This window comes from Echeneis naucrates, chromosome 6, assembly GCF_900963305.1.
Source record: "Echeneis naucrates chromosome 6, fEcheNa1.1, whole genome shotgun sequence".
NCBI lineage: Eukaryota > Metazoa > Chordata > Actinopteri > Carangiformes > Echeneidae > Echeneis > Echeneis naucrates.
The window spans coordinates 16,535,085-16,551,833 of NC_042516.1; the positions used below are offsets into that span (position 1 = coordinate 16,535,085).

The following is a 16,749-nucleotide window of genomic DNA, read 5'->3' on the forward strand; positions in this document are numbered from 1 at the left end:
GTATTTATTTTGTCCTAACAATATATATTTGTATATAGCTTCTTTTTTTGGTAACGTTTTGCTCTACTTTTATCCTTAAAGCGGGCACTGAGGTTCACCTGTGCTGTAACATGTCTGTGCAAAAGGCAGTCAAACGTTCATTCTTATGGTGTAAATAGCATGTAGTGGAGCACAAAACTTTCATCTTCATTACTGTCCAAAAGTTTGGCCTGTAGCTAGTATTGTTACTCCTGCTGGTCACCACCTGGGGGAGAACTTCCCTCATGCTGTCTGTTGTGATCGGAGTCCGGAGCCTCTCTGATTGGGGGATATTTAGCCCGGCTTGTATTTCTTGCATGCACTGGGGTTAAAAATAATATATTGTTAAACTTCTTTTAAGTATAATATGAGCTCATTTTTGCTATTAGATTATTTGGATGGTTAGTTTTGCTACTATTTTTTGTTGTTAGCATGTTTTTGTCATGTTTTGCATTCAGTGACACCATAACCGTAATACATAGATAGATAGCATTAACAATCTCACGGGGTGAAGAGCTGGCTGAGGATTTTTGCTCTTTAGAAATTTGTCTAGAAGGTTTCTCTTAAAGAGAAGCCCCCGATTATTGTCAAAATAAAATTTAAATGTTTTCATGAGGGTGACTCACATAAACTCACTACGGCGAATTTAAGAAACAAATCTGGATAAATTGAGTTTATCATGTTAGAGAACCTGGGATGGATGCATCATGACAGTGTTATAAGTAAAAGAGCCATTATAAGTAAATTTAAAGGTTTCACGTGTTAATAAATCATGATTTGTGTGTTATCGTGGTAATAATTATTGTTGTTGTTACGATTATTAATATATTTTCTTTGAATTTGTTGCATTTGATTTTCGCATTAGTTGTACAATGACAATAAAGACATTTTCCTCTTGACTTTTCGAAGGTGTAATCTCCGCACTGGTTTGTGTATTTATTTTGTCCTAACAATATATATTTGGCTATAGCTTCTTTTTTTGGTAACGTTTTGCTCTACTTTTATCCTTAGAGCCGGCACTGAGGTTCACCTGTGCTGTAACATGTCTGTGCAAAAGGCAGTAAAACGTTCATTCTTATGGTTTAAATAGCATGTAGTGGAGCACAAAACTTTCATCTTCATTACTGTCCAAAGGTTTGGCCTGTAGCTAGTATTGTTACTCCTGCTGGTCACCACCTGGGGGAGAACTTCCCTCATGCTGTCTGTTGTGATCAGAGTCCGGAGCCTCTCTGGGGGATATTTAGCCCAGCTTGTATTTCTTGCATGCACTGGGGTTAAAAATAATATATTGTTAAACTTCTTTTAAGTATAATCTGAGCTCATTTTTGCTATTAGATTATTTGGATGGTTAGTTTTGCTACTATTTTTTGTTGTTAGCATGTTTTTGTCATGTTTTGCATTCAGTGACACCATAACCGTAATACATAGATAGATAGCATTAACAATCTCACGGGGTGAAGAGCTGGCTGAGGATTTTTGCTCTTTAGAAATTTGTCTAGAAGGTTTCTCTTAAAGAGAAGCCCCCGATGATTGTCAAAATAAAATTTAACTGTTTTCATGAGGGTGACTCACATAAATTCACTACGGCGAATTTAAGAAACAAATCTGGATAAATTGAGTTTATCACGTTAGAGAACCTGGGATGGATGCATCATGACAGTGTTATAAGTAAAAGAGCCATTATAAGTTAATTTAAAGGTTTCACGTGTTAATAAATAATGATTTGTGTGTTATCGTGGTAATAATTATTGTTGTTGTTACGATTATTAATATGTTTTCTTTGAATTTGTTGCATTTAATTTTCGTATTAGTTGTACAATGACAATAAAGACATTTTCTTCTTGTCTTTTCGAAGGTGTAATCTCCGCACTGGTTTGTGTATTTATTTTGTCCTAACAATATATATATTTGTATATAGCTTCTTTTTTTGTAACGTTTTGCTCTACTTTTATCCTTAAAGCCGGCACTGATCTTCACCTGAGGGGTATACATCAACAGAGCCAGGCTTTCTTTGGGTGAGCTGGCTCCATCCAGAGACAACGAGTCTCCCGACGGTGGTTATCAGCTTGATTTGTCGTCCCAGGCTTTCCTCGGCAGGCTCTGTGCCTGTTCACATAAAATGGGGCGTTTAGGCGTCATTTGACGTCATTTCCGCAGAAAGATTGTCCGATTACGTGCCGCATATTTCAGCCAAGAGGAGCAGATTATGATAATGGAGAGCCATGAAGAGTTCAGACCAGAGGTGTCCAATCCGGTCCTGGAGGGCCACTGTCCTGCTCCAACACACCTGCTTCAAATGAGTGACTCCAGATCAGACTTCAGCAGAGGTTGGTGACGAGCTGGTCGTTTGAATCAGGTGTGTTGGAGCAGGGTGACATCTAAAACCTGCAGGACAGTGGCCCTCCAGGACCGGATTTGGACACCTCTGGTTCAGACCCATAAGAACAGCTAAAAGTAACACTGTTTCTACAAACAAGTCAAGAGAGGAAGCCTGACAAAATAAATTCAGATCGTGCAAGTTAATATAGCCGATAGAATATAATATATCAATATATAACTTTAATTCCCTTCATGACATTGTCTCACAATGAAGAATACATGGAAATAACTTAGATTAGGACCAAATCAAAGTGAAATTAATTTGATTTGATAAATACATTTTCTAATTGGTGTTCTATTGGTTGTAGTGCCAGTGCAAATCTGTATAATCAGGGTTAGGGATAATCAGAAAAAAGAGCTGGAAATCAAGAAACGAAAACTTGAGATCGAGCAACTGAGAGGAAAACGCTACTGGAGTAAATGCTACTTTAAAATGTTTTGTTAGGCGTGATTGACATTGTGTACACAATACTTTTCCTTTTACTTTTAATAAATAATGAAAAACTCCTGCTGATGGCTGCGTTACTGTGAATGCATGGCTTCGTTTGGTCCCATTACGTCCACACGGTCAACAAGATTACACATGGAACTTATTCAGATCGGTCTGGAAACACTCTCTCCCTCCGAAGAGCACCTAAACCCACCGGACCTTCCAGAAACGGTGAGGACATACTCAGGGAGGATGATCTGTGAAGGGGCAGCTCTGTTTATAGCCGCCTTTAAGCCGAAAGTCGGAACAAAAACCGGTCCGGACCAGGTGATGTTCGCAGCATGAGTTACCATGGTGATATAGTCATCTTCAAAGAGAGCCGAAAGTCTGGCTTTAATGTCGGCTCAGTCGTACAGCCCTCTGTGCTGTAACATGTCTGTGCAAAAGGCAGTAAAACGTTCATTCTTATGGTTTAAATAGCATGTAGTGGAGCTACAAAACTTTCATCTTCATTACTGTCCAAAAGTTTGGCCTGTAGCTAGTATTGTTACTCCTGCTGGTCACCACCTGGGGGAGAACTTCCCTCATGCTGTCTGTTGTGATCGGAGTCCGGAGCCGCTCTGTCCGGATGCTTTAAAGCGTTAACTGACTCGGTTGCATAAATCCGGCTGAATAGCTGGAGAAGTCCGTCAGCAGTCACCGAAGTAATGAAGGGTGGAGGAGGAGGAGGAGGTGGAGGGGACCAGCCTGGTAAACTCTGCTGACGTTGGACCGCAGAGGTTCAGAGTTCAAAAAGCCGTGTGTGTGTGTGTGTGTGTGTGTGTGTGAGTGACAGAGAGAGCTGTGAGTCAGTAGAGTTCACTGAGCCGCCACGGAAGGACGTTTCCGCCCTTAAGAAAGATGGCGGCTCCCTTGCTGGAGAAACTGTCGGAGTCTTTAGGTTCACCGGAGCCAGCCGTTCGTCTCCTTTTGTCCATTTTAATCGGTGAGTACCGGACCGTGAGCTCCGTTATCGTGGTCACCGGCCCACGGTGCCTCCGTCCCGGTGAGAGGACAGGACACCGGGCTGCACCCGAACTGCCACCGACCTGTCCGTAGCCACAGACTGAAAACCAGCTAGTTGTTTTGTTTGTTGGTTGGCCTTTTTTTTTCTGTTGTAGTTTGAGGACGGCTAAAGTCTCCGTGTGTGTCTGTCAGCTGGGCTCTGAGGAATAACCGATTTATTTCCTGTGAGCAGAACAGCACACACAGCAGCCATGGTCAAGTTTTCTGCTGAACATCACCACCAGCCGGCTGGTTCCTCCCTGACATGAAGGCTGCTGGCTGCTCGGCTAGTTTTTAGGTTGTCAGTATCTGTCTGCCCTTAAAAAACAAACAAACAAACAAACAAAAAAAACACACACTTTCTAAAGTGTTGTCCCAGATTCCAAAGTAGGCAGCTGGGTCAACAAACTGAGGCAGTTGGACGGCAGAAGACCACAACAGCTCTGCTCCGTCTGGGCGATGAAATTGGAGGATTAGCGTAATTGTGTTAGAGCAGTGTGAGCTGCTCGGTGATCATAATGTTGTCGTCGGCTTGGGGGAGGGAAAAGAAAGCTTTGACAAGGACAATGAGCTCCTGCTGCTGAAATAACCCCCCCCCCAGCCCGCCACATCATAGTTTACTGTGAATTTTCATTACATTATTCATTAAGTTCAGTTCTTCTGTGTAATTGTTGATAGTAACAAACAGCCCCACTTCAGGACTGCTGGGCGGGAATGTCAGGTCTGTGTGTGTCTGTGTGTGTGGACATGTTGGGGGAGGGTGCCCTCCATGATGTCCTCTGAACTTTACTCACACAGACACTCTGCGTTGCCTCACATGGTTCAGGATTGAACACAGCCATTCAGGGCAGACTTGAACCCATCTAATGTGCTTGTTGCACGTTCCTTGTTGAAGTGTTACTTGGTGTTTCTTGCATAATATTGTAGTCAAGAGGAACCGCCTTGTGCTTGAATAACAGATCCTGAAATAGCCCACGGTTTCATCAGCTTTCTCTTTGCTATATATTACAACTGTATCCAGCTGTATTAAAAAAAAAAAAAAAGAGAGAGAGAGAGAGGCTGGATCTTAAAATCCTAAAATATGGCTTAAAAAATTGCTGCGTCGGCAATAGATAGGTTTCACAAAAGTTTCTTCAAATTTTGATCACTGGATTGCAAAAGCTGGATAATGTTTTATTTTTACTGTCTGCACATCTCATGGAAAGAAAAAAAAAAGAAAAGTGCCTAATTTTCTATAACAGTTTGAAAATGCACACTTTCATTTTTTATTAAAACTTATTTAAACTCTGCTTGAAACAAACAAACAATATTTCTCCCAGTGTCACGGCACAGCTAATGGATTTCTTTGGTTTGGTTTGATTTGATTTGGTGTTTGGGAAACGTTGGGAATCTATGACTCAGAGGAATAAGCTGTATCAGATTTTGGCTCCAACAACAGCACTTGTTTATTTATATCAATCTGTGGTTCATTTTTCTGTCCGTCTCTGTTTAGTCTCTAGAAGGACTACATTGATCTTAATCTTGTAATCGTTTTTTAACTATCTCATTCACACTTTCAGGAAATCCCCATAATCTCAGAATTGCATCATAATTATGATAAATTTATTCACAATGTAGTATTTTGAATAACATGCTCTTTATATTTCAGATATTCACTCCAAATAACACTCAATATCTGACAAGGATATATTTCATTTGAAGACATTTTATCATAATCATTGGTTTCTTTTTTATGTCTTTATTTCAGTTATCTTTGTCATTGACATGCCAGATTTACGCGAACATGCACCAAACATGCGCACAAGTGGTAATAATGTGTTGGTATGCGTGTGCATGCCATGTATTTGTAACGCAAGGTCAGTTTTAGTAATATGATGAGGCGTCAACAGTCTCTCACTAAGCTGATGCGAAACTTCCGTTCTCTGTCTTTCTCCTGCAGGGTATCCCTTTGCTCTGGTGTATCGCCGATTCCTTTTCTACCAGTCTGCCACAGTTATCCACTTGTTCCACACGTTTTCTGGGCTGGCTCTAGCAGCTTTCAATTTTGGTAAGAAGAAGATGATTGTCATGAAAAGACTGCATACGCATTTTTTGGTGGAGGGGGGCTGCAAAAAGTAATTTTCATTCATTTGTAGTTGTGTAAATTAACTATTACATGAACGAGATGTGCCCGTCATTTAAAGCTGCCCTAAGGAGTTTCTTGTAAAAGTTAGTGTACTGTGCATCTGTGGCTTCCAGTAGTGATTGCATTTTTTTCTTCATAACAAATTTGCAAAGGCAATTTTGAAATGTTAAATTTGCTTGCTAGCAGTCGTCTCGCGTGCCTTTGTGCATGGCCATTTTTCTCTTCTATCTTCTGTGTGTGTCGATAAGATAAGCAAAGCATGAACTGCTCAAAAAGTAAATGCTATTCCTCAGAAAGATCCTAGGGTGCTTTTAAACATTTTAAAGGTCATTTACTGTTTACAGTGTATATCAGCTCAAACGACTCCCCTTATTATCCTTCATCACAGTTGACTTGAACTAAATAAAGTAGATGTTAGAGCTATAGTTGAAATGTAGTCAATATGCACAGTAATTAAATCTGTAAATAAATGTTTCCCAACTTTATTTACAACACAAACACATTCTCTCTGCAGAGCAAATCTGTTTAAATGTTACTGGAGCCATTACCAGTTATCTGAGATTCCAGAAGCAAACAAATTATAATTTATTCTTGAAATGACTTTAGTAAATATTAAAACATCTACAAGAAAGGCTGGACTTTCCCCAATTAATCTTAAGATGTTAAGTTAAAGATCAGGTCCCTTGTTTTGTCCAACCAACCCAAGCAAGACATTTTTTAATAATGAATCACCTATTGCTGGTTCCAATTGTTCATCCTGATCTTTATAATATGAGACAACAGAACATTTTTGGTTTTTGGATTGAAAAATAACAAATCTCATTGGATTTCCTTGGGCTGGGATAACTTATAATACACATTTTCCCTAAGATCTCACAGCTCAAAAGCAAAGCACTTTATCAATTAATTTACCGATCACTATCAGAAATTATTACCAGCTGCACCTATCCATCCATCTTCTACTGCTTTTCCGTCTCCGGGTTGCGCGGGGTGCTGGAGCCAATTCCAGTTCACTCTGGGCGAGGCTGGGGTACGCCCTGAGCAGGCTGCCAGTTGCACACATTATTTATTATTTAGTAACCAGCAAATATTCCCATTGCAAAAGCCACAACCACTGAATTTTTGGTTTTGATGTTACTATGACACATTGCTCTGCAAGTTAACATATTGTTCAGTACAGTAGAGCTGCTTTTCCAATTGCCATAGTGCAAACTATAGTAAGACGTCTGGATGGTGTTTACTGTTGGAGCCTATTGGAGAGTGGCATGCTTAACTAAACACAAACTGCTAACATTTTGTTTTTCTTTATTCTGTTGTGGCTGCACTTGGATTTACAGCAGGTCTGTTGCTTTATCTTTATCCTTGTGGAATACTTTTTGCTGCAGCACTCTTTGAGAGCTCCTTTCAAGTCAGATGTTTATCATGTTTGTGTGTTATTATCTTTTCATCTCTGCCAATACTGAACTGTGGAGGGAAAATTGGTTGTCATGTCCAGTTATACAGGTCACACTTCACTGCATTCACCATCATCCCCCTCCCCTTTCTGTCGGTCTCTTTACCAGGCCCTCAGCTTTATCACTCTGCAGTATGCATCTTTGTCCAATTCCTGATGCTGAGACTCATGGGGAGAACAGTAACAGCTGTCCTGAGCAGTTTTACCTTTCAAATGGTGAGGTGTTCAAGTTTATTGTTTTGTTTTTTTCCCCTTTTTTGCGCATAGGCTTAGACTTTGATAGCAGTAGCTCCAAACTGTGCACTGTCAGACTTGTACCGCAGTGACTTGAGTACAGCCTGCCAGTTTGTCTGCACAGTCTTATATCTGATTTCTGCAGTTTGCAGTCTGCAATTCCCTTTAATTTCCATTGTTGATGCCAAAATGTATTTTAAAGAACTGCTTGCATCCAAGCTTCCTCTTGCTATGAAACAATGACAGTTTTTAAACAGAAAGATGTTCACTCTAGATATCCTCTAGAGTTTCCTCTAGAGGATGTCTCCTCATTTCCTGTGCCTTGTTACAGCAATTTTCTATTTTAATTCCTGTCTCTTGACTTCTGTTATTAATTAATACGATACAGCACAGACAGTTACAGAAAATCACTCATTCCCACTGTCATAAGAGTTTACAACTCCTAACTATTACAAGATAAGCTACCAACCTGCAGAATTTCCTTCCAGGAATTAATAAAGAATCTCTCATTCTGATTTGATACCAAAGCTTTGTTTCCTGGATATTTCTGTTTTTCATTTTCCCCTCTGCATTGTCCTGTAGCTATACCTGCTGGCAGGATATTACTACACAGCAACAGATCAGTATGACATCAAGTGGACAATGCCTCATTGTGTCCTCATGCTTAAACTTGTTGGTGAGTGGACTGTATCTTCCTTTTCACTGCTCTGCTTCATTATTTATTTGATATGATGATGTGTTTGAATTGGTATCATCTGTTGTTGTTTTGACGATTAACACACCAATAAACCCCAGACACGGCCCCAGCATGATTTTAGGTGTTAAGCCTAACCCTAACCTCAAATTATCATATTTAGTCACCCTAACATAGTCTCTGACACCAGTTGCATTTTCTGCTTACAGGTTTGTCATTTGATTACTATGACGGCGGGAAGGAAGCAGTGAGTTTTTTTGATCTCTCTTGATTTTGTCTGCTTCACCATTGGCCAATATATTGATGTGGTCTATCTTTAAATGTTATCTCTTTGTGTTTTGTGCACTGTTTATCTCTGTCAAAACCAATAATTGTCATGCCTCTTTTTTCATTCTGTCACTTTTGAAAGAGATGTTTTCCCATGCCAGCATGCACAACAAGCATGTAGTAGATGCCACAAGGCTAAATGCTGATGAAAAAGCCAGTAATGATAGCACTTGTGCTGGCAGTATTTTATCATAGATCAAAAGGAAGATCAGGAATGCAGACCTAATGAAGCAACGGTGAAAATAAACCAAACAACAATGAAAACAGGTTTGCTTACTAACTAAAGCAAATGTGAAAGAAATGCAACAGGTCGAAATGTCTCTGCTGGCAAGAAGCTGGTCTGAGCCTCTACTTTGCTCTCTCACATTTTATTATATGTCACATCAATCAGCTCAAATACTCTCACTTGGCTCTTGAGATGAGAAGATAACATGGTTTAGATTAGCAGGAAAACAGAACAGAACAGCACAGCACAGAGAGACACTAACAGAAAAGTGGGTGGTAAAAATAAAAATTGTCACAATATATTTGACGTTGGTATGTACTGTGATACATCAATGTTTTAAGGAAAATCACCAAAGAAACAAACAGATACAGTACAGTCTGACGTAACATTACACAAAATGGCATAAATTGTTTTCCCAAGCTATGTTGGAAAATGTAATCATGTTGCCTCAGCCCTATTAAGTTATATGCCATTCATTGTTGTGTCCCCATCTGCATTTTACCAGCCTTTAAAGTTCATTTTCTAACAATTCGCCTGTTGTGCAGCTCGAGCAGTCTTTGTTTTCTTTGCTGTAAAGCTGACACTATTAATTACTCTTTCTGTTGCATTATTTTATTTTATCTTCAGTATTTATTCTGTGGTTGTCACCTTTTTATCTTGGCGAGGGGGGGTGCAATTCTCCTCACTCTGGTTGATATTGTTATTGTTACAAATGAACACCCTAGGTCTCTCTTCACTACAGTTTAAAACTGCAATTAACTGCCAGTAAATTAGTATTTATTGCATTCATGTTGAATTTGTGGTCAAATTATTTTGTAGAGAACCACTCTGACCTCCTCACTGTGCTTTTAAAACACCTCTTCTTAGCCCATGTTTATTTCATTTCCTTGCCTCCTTGCTTCTACCTTACTTTTCTTTTTATTATTTTTTTATTGTCTCGCTTATTGTGTCCCCGAATCCTAGTCGCAGCTGAGTTCAGAGCAAAAGAAAGCAGCCTTGCAGTCTGTGCCCTCTCTGCTTGAAGTTTACGGCTTCTCCTACTTCTATGGAGGCTTCCTGGTGGGTCCCCAGTTTACACTGCGCAGCTACCAGAGGCTGGTGGCAGGGGAGCTCACCGACTGCCCTGGAAAGCCTCCAAATAGGTAAAATAGCAGGAAAATTATAGGTGATGAAAAGAAAATTGCTGAAACGTGTATGTTTATTACAATTCTGGAAAAAAAAGACTCCAGTTCACATTGTTACCTTCTCCCTCTCTTCCTCCATCTTTTCCTTTCAGTGTCATACCAGCTATGAAGAGGTTTGCCCTGGGTTTTGTCTGCCTGATCATATATGCAATATTTAGTCCCTATTATCCAAACAGCTACTACCTAACAGATGAGTATGAGGTGAGAACAACAAATAATTAGTCTGTACTCATACATAGGTAAGCCGGAGCATCAGGATTTGTTTGCCAATGTCTAAAATGGAAAATGATGTCCTCTCCATAGGCCCAGCCATTCTGGTACCGCTGTGTGTTTATTCTTCTCTGGGCTAAAATCATTTTGTATAAATATGTCAGCTGTTGGGTCATAGTGGTAAGTAACCCCTCTTGATCTTCATTTTTTAGCTTGATAACATGCAGCTACTAATCAGGTTCCTGAAATGTACTTCCCTTACATGAACCTGAATTTATATACAGCACTAGTTCAACACTTCCAATGAGCTCCACTCCGCGATAAAACGTGCATATTTAAATTGTGACACACCCCGATCTACCCATATTAAGTGGTGCAGTCCCAGTTTAACAGGTTTAAAAACTGACGATGATTATGTCCTGATATGTTACAGGAGGGTGTGTGCATACTTAGTGGCCTAGGTTACAATGGTATAGTGGATGGGGAGCCTCAGTGGGATGCCTGTGCCAACATGAAGGTGTGGCTGTTTGAAACCACACCACTTTTTGGAGGAACCATTGCATCCTTCAACATCAACACAAACGCCTGGGCTGCCAGGTGAGTGTGGAGCCTGACATCTGTGAAGCTTTCTATTAGCGGTGGGAATCTTTTACTATTTCACGATTTGATTCAATTCTGATTTTTGGAGCTACAATTCGATTCAAAATTGATTTTGAATTCAAAACGATTTGATTCGTAATGATTTCTGCCTCAGTCTATAGGTGTGCAAAGGAGCTTCATGAGCTGCTACTCAGCTACTACTCAAGACAGAATGACAAATGGAGACATTAGTCTCTTTTTTTTTTTTTTTTTTTTAAGTTTTAAACATTTATCCATGCTTAGATGGAATTGTTGCATTGTTAAGTTACAAAAATAAAAGTGTCTCTTTATAAAAGGAATAGCGCCGTTACACATGGGTTCCCAAAGTGCCTAATCATCATTTTGCAAACCTTGCACACTGTGAAGCTCGTGTCAAGCTTGGTCTTCCCGGGCATTTGATAAATAGGGCCCTGTAAAATCCGCAACTACGAAAAAACTTAAATAATTTTAAACATGGAATAACACGGAACTGAACTGAACTAAATGAGAATTGCGATTCTTATATGAATCATTTTTTTCTTTTTTTTGACACACCCCTACTTTCTACATTTTAATCTGTTATGAAAATGCAGCAGTGTTTCAAGAAAGAGTAGAAATACTGGGAGGGCTGGGAAAGTTTGCAGCTTCTAGGCAATAATCCCATATAATTTTGCAGCAGCTTCAAGCATGAAATTCTTTGTAGATGTGAGTGAGACAATTTGATGGTGACCACAGTGAGCAAAGCAATTTATTTACATACAGTTTACTCCATGGTCCATTTCATTCGAATGCATTAGCTACCAAGACTTATTTTACTCTCCACTATTCAAAACCACATTAGACAGAGAGCTTGATAAAAGGGGGAGTGGGGAATGATTTTAAAATGGAAATAAAAGTAGCCAGGAGGTAGAAATGTGAAGTGTCTCCCAACAGGTAACTAATGAAATAAAATACATCTTTATTTATCTTTCAGGCCTTTGGTAGCATCAGACTTGGCACTAAAAATTTTCTCATGGTTTGACCTATGAACAAAAAGCTATTTATAGTCATAAGTATGCCCCTCCTAAGTTACCATTCTCTCAGGACACATTAAAACTATTCACTAATAAATAGGTTGAGGAAACTCTATTTTACGATGCTTCATTAAAGCTTGTGGTCTTAAAAAAAGGCTAGTATGAATTATATGTAAGTTTGTTTGTTTGTTTTTTATTCAAACAATGTAGGAGGAACAGTGTTTTGTATATGGTGTCAGGCTCAGTATGTATCAAACCTACAAGTTTGTGAAAATTTTGCATTAAGATAACAAATGGCAAACACTTTTCAGTATGGCCATAACATTTTTTTTTTTTTTTTTTTCTCAAAATCTGCACAATAAAATTCCAATTAATGTGTGTTTCTATCTACTATTGTATTAATAGAATTAATAAACATTAGAAAGATTAATTGAGATAAACAGCTGGAGGTTTTTAATTCCCCAGTCTGGTGTCATGTAGAAGACAAGAACACAAGATGAAATAATTGAAACTGCCAATTATGAATAAACGTGACAAATGTCATGAAAATATGGCATTTATCTTTTCAAAGCTAATAATGATGTTGCACTTGATTGTAAATGCAATAAGTTGTGGAGATAGTTGTGCAAAAAGTGTTACCGTGGTCTTGAGAAGAACACATCTTTCCCAACTTCTCTTCTCGACACACCTGTGTTGAAAGGGAGTACTTGAAGGACACACAAAAACGTTGCACTGCCTTGAGTGAGTCTTTTAAACCGGAGTGCTTCCTGTACCTTTTTTCTGACCCTGCCTTCAAAGCCAAAACCTAACCTTGTGACTGTTATGCTATTAAAAAAAGAACACATTTGTCTTGAAGAAGGTATAAAATTTAAAATGCCATGCAGACAGTGACAGCTGATTTATATCACTCTGTCACTGCCTCTATGCAAAATCTCAATCAAGAGGAGATCCACAAGTCTTAAATTGATTTTCACGTCTTTCACTTTTTTTTTTTTTTTTTTTTTTTTTTAGACACGTGTTCAAACGACTGAAGTTCCTTGGCAATAAGACCCTGTCTCATGTGGCGACACTTTTCTTTTTAACGATTTGGCATGGTCTTCACTCTGGGTACATCTTGTGCTTCTCCATGGAGTTCTTTATCATCACTGTGGAGAGACAGGTATGTAGATGGGTAACCTCATATTAAGTATGTGCAAGAAGCTTGAACCATTTGAATACTTTCTATTTTTATGTGTATATACACACAATCATCTTGTCATAAAACAGAAAAACAATATTCTTCAAATCTAACAGTTTGTGCGTGTTTGTGGTTTGACAGGCTCTTGCACTGGTGAGGGACAGCCCCTTGCTGACGAAGCTGGCCAACAGCGCACTCTATCCTCTCATCTACATAGTCCAGCAGTTTATACACTGGCTCTTCATGGGCTACCCTCTAGTACCATTCTGCCTCTTCACCTATGACAAATGGCTGAAGGTAACTTAAACTTGAACAACAGAAGCTATTTCCACCCAACAAGCTTTGAAATGCTTACAATAACCATTCAGAAGGGTCATTTAAGGGTCATCAGAAATTAGTCCATACATGACCATTGATATACGTTGAGCGTTTTCAAAGTGGAAACAATGCAACCCTTATATTTCCAAACTACAAAGGACTGAGAAGACCCTAGTCTGCAACTATGTAATGACTGGGCACAAACATTGTTGCATTAAAACAAAAGGGGTTGCATTGGTGAGAAGTATGGTAGTTTTTAAATGTCAGCCAGGTGAGTAAATATAATGAGGTTACGTTCACAGAATTTTAAACACGCATTGGGGAGATTTGCAAAGTAAGAGTTTTCTTGGTGCTCATTTTGTCCTGTTTGCATATTTAACCACCATTTCTCATTCATGCAATGAAATCAGTGCTACTTAAATATTTGAAACATCCTCTGATACCATTTCCAATCTATATGTAAGCAAAATTCAAGTTATTGAAATGATGCAGTGTCTGTTCATGTCTCTGACTTCGTACTTTACCAATGTCTCATATTGCACTAAAGCTTCAGTAATCTCCCTCATGTCAAGTTGCTTTGTCAAATGTTAAAATGTAAAGTTAATGAAATTAGTTACATAAAGTGCAGTTTCAGTATGTACTTATGTGAGCTTTGAAGCTTATTTGACAACAAAACACACAAGACAGGATTTTTCAAAACCTTTTCATGACAGGACGGTCAGTGATGGCCTCTCAGTCAAAAATGAGAAGGCAGGAATTCAGGAAATGGAACAGGAAAGGGTGAAGCAATACATCAGGTGAACTACTTAGATGATCTTGACACACAGAGGGGGAAAGTGGCTGGTATTTTTACATCAGAACTTGGTGAGCAAGTTACCCCCTGCTGGGATATTGATGTACATGTAGGGAGAAATAGGCTGAGGTGATTAGGAGTAAAACCTTTTGATGGTAAGAAGTGGAGACAAAACAGCAAGGTGCCCTTGCTAACAGTGGAGGGTGTGGATGCTGATCTTTATTTTGCTTTTCTCTCATCCCTGTTTTCCAGGTGTATTCCTCCGTCTATTTCTGTGGTCATGTATTCTTCCTCGTAGCCTTTTTAATCATGCCATACCTCCGTAAGGCGCTGGTGCCTAAGAAAGAGCGGAGCCAGAAGAAGGATGAATAAAACCAGGTACTAAGACTTGACATGGTAAGTGGGAACAGTTCTCACATTATTCAATTTCTTTTCAGTCACTAATGAGGCAAATGACAATCTGTTTTGTCATTCCAGGCCCATCTAAGGCGGAATATCCAATGAAGGGAACTCTTCTCTTAAGGAGCAGAATGGAAAATATTTTAAGGCCTTTAGTAATATATACTCTATGTCCATGTAAAAAAGATCTATATTTTTTGTTTTCAATGGGAAGAGTGTGTTTATAAACATTCTGAGAAATGTTTACAGGAAATTACCATTGTGCCACGTGGGGTAATTGTGAGCCAATCAAGGGGCGATTTCCTGTTTGTCTCTCTCTCTTTTTTTTTTTCTTTTTCTTTTTTTCTAATATTATTCGAAGACACGTGGGATTTGTAGAAGTGGAGAGACTTACATGCTGTCGACACAGAATTGCACTCACCAGTCACGGGTCCAGAGTCGGCATTGACTCCAATATATGTTTTATTCTTCATTTCTCTGTCTCATGTCTCGCACCGCCTGCATTTAGCAGGAGCATTTAAGCCTCTACTGGAGGTTTAAGCACAGCACCCACCTATGTGGTGCTTTTTAATGTAATAATATGTCATGCATACTGCTTTGCAAAAGACAGACCATAAAAATGATTATCATAAGAATAATCAGGTGGGTTGTTTCTTGAAAATGACTGCCAGTGGTTATAGAAGCACTGTAAATCACACTGTACGCTAACACCCGAATTCAAAATGGCCTTGTATTAATGAATGTTCTTACAATACATTTGTCCTGGTTTTAATTTGATTTGTGATGGAAAAAAAAAACAACTTGATTTTATAAGCATTTTAACACCTTTTATGAAAAAGAACTTTTTTGTAGCTTTGGATAAGATTTCCTGAATGGATTTGCATTGTTCTCATGCCGTTTCGTTTTCTTTCCATACATCCTCCTCTCCCTCTGTTCAGTCCAGCGTTCGGCCACTCCTCGGTTTCTATCAGTCTTATTTCAAACACAGCCTTCACCTTCAAAATACACAAAGCCTAACATTTCATTTTGTAAAGAGACTTGTGCACTACCCAACTACACAGTCACTACAATTTATTGTTTATATCATCCTATATTCACTCCAAAAACCAGAGGGATTTGCTGGTTTGTTTATTTGTTTCTTCTTTTGGGGAGGGAGGGGTGTCATGTTGAGGAATTGTCTCATTTTCAACTGGAAGCAACAGCAAAAACAAACAAACAAAAAAAGGCGAGAGGACAAAAACCAGATCTGTTTTAACTGCAGGCAGCAAGTGAAGCATCCTACCCCTCTGTGAGAATGCCTCTCATCCTGAGCTTTATTTCAGTGTTGTTTTTTTTTATTGGGGTGGGTTCTGATCCATTGAATGCTGGAGGACTGGCTGCCAATGGTGCTGCTGTCCCTTTGCTGATGCTGACACACAGGAAGGATGAACCTCACTGTAGCAACAGCCCAGATTTTAGTAATATTTATACATGACATGGTGATTATTAATTGATGTGAATTGCTATTTCAAGAGACTGCGTTTTTGTTTATTTGTTTTTTGCCTTATTCCTACCAAATGTACAAAAATGAGAAGAAAATCATGGATTGATAAACTGGGGGGGGTGGATTTGTTTTTTTTTTTTTTTTTTTTTGGTTTTGTTTTTCCCTACAAAATACAGTTTTGTAACTTCATTAAATTGCTGCATTTCAAGCAAAATACTGTGTGGTCACTGTGCGTGTGGATGCCCCCCTGCCTTCATATAGGCACAGGGCAGAAAGGGGTGACATGACGTCATTTTGCAGTCTGTGGGATATACTGGGAAATGATTATTTATGGATTAAAAAGTGTCGGCGGGGTGTTCTGCCCAAGCTGACCCTGAGACCAGCACTAAGGTGACGGGGTGAATCGCTGTGTTGGGGTCTGAGTCACCGTGCCTGTGCAGAAAAGAGCCAGGGCAGCAGTCTGTTACCGAGCGGGGGGGGGGCGGGGGGAGAGAGAGAGGCACCGGGCAGGAGAAGGACGCAGTGTGGGCGGGTTAGAGCAGCACCGAGAGGGAGGGGACACCGTGTTATCCCGCTCCTCTCCTCCGAGCAGCCGAAAAACAAGGACATCCATCGGCGTCTCCA

General features: G+C 39.5%; 1 protein-coding gene and 2 non-coding genes across 4 annotated transcripts; all 3 read left to right on the forward strand.

The window, feature by feature from the left end:
• Positions 1–540: 540 nt before the first annotated feature.
• Positions 541–597, forward strand: LOC115045623 (U7 small nuclear RNA). The gene has a single exon (XR_003840891.1). It is a non-coding gene; the product is annotated as a U7 small nuclear RNA (small nuclear RNA).
• An 889-nt stretch (positions 598–1,486) lies between these two features.
• LOC115045626 (U7 small nuclear RNA) lies at positions 1,487–1,543 on the forward strand. The gene has a single exon (XR_003840894.1). It is a non-coding gene; the product is annotated as a U7 small nuclear RNA (small nuclear RNA).
• A 1,966-nt stretch (positions 1,544–3,509) lies between these two features.
• Positions 3,510–16,264, forward strand: lpcat3 (lysophosphatidylcholine acyltransferase 3). Of its 2 annotated transcripts, none has more exons than XM_029504042.1 (13): positions 3,510–3,812; positions 5,811–5,918; positions 7,559–7,665; positions 8,266–8,359; positions 8,587–8,624; positions 9,894–10,072; positions 10,207–10,315; positions 10,418–10,504; positions 10,758–10,921; positions 12,967–13,114; positions 13,274–13,429; positions 14,496–14,639; positions 14,721–16,264. In XM_029504042.1, the coding sequence occupies exons 1-12, from the start codon at positions 3,728–3,730 to the stop codon at positions 14,613–14,615; spliced, it is 1,395 nt and encodes a 464-aa protein (XP_029359902.1). In that variant the 5' UTR covers positions 3,510–3,727; the 3' UTR covers positions 14,616–14,639; positions 14,721–16,264. The 2 variants fall into 2 exon arrangements, with proteins under 2 accessions (XP_029359902.1, XP_029359903.1); XM_029504043.1 differs by having other exon boundaries at positions 14,496–14,621.
• Positions 16,265–16,749: the final 485 nt, after the last annotated feature.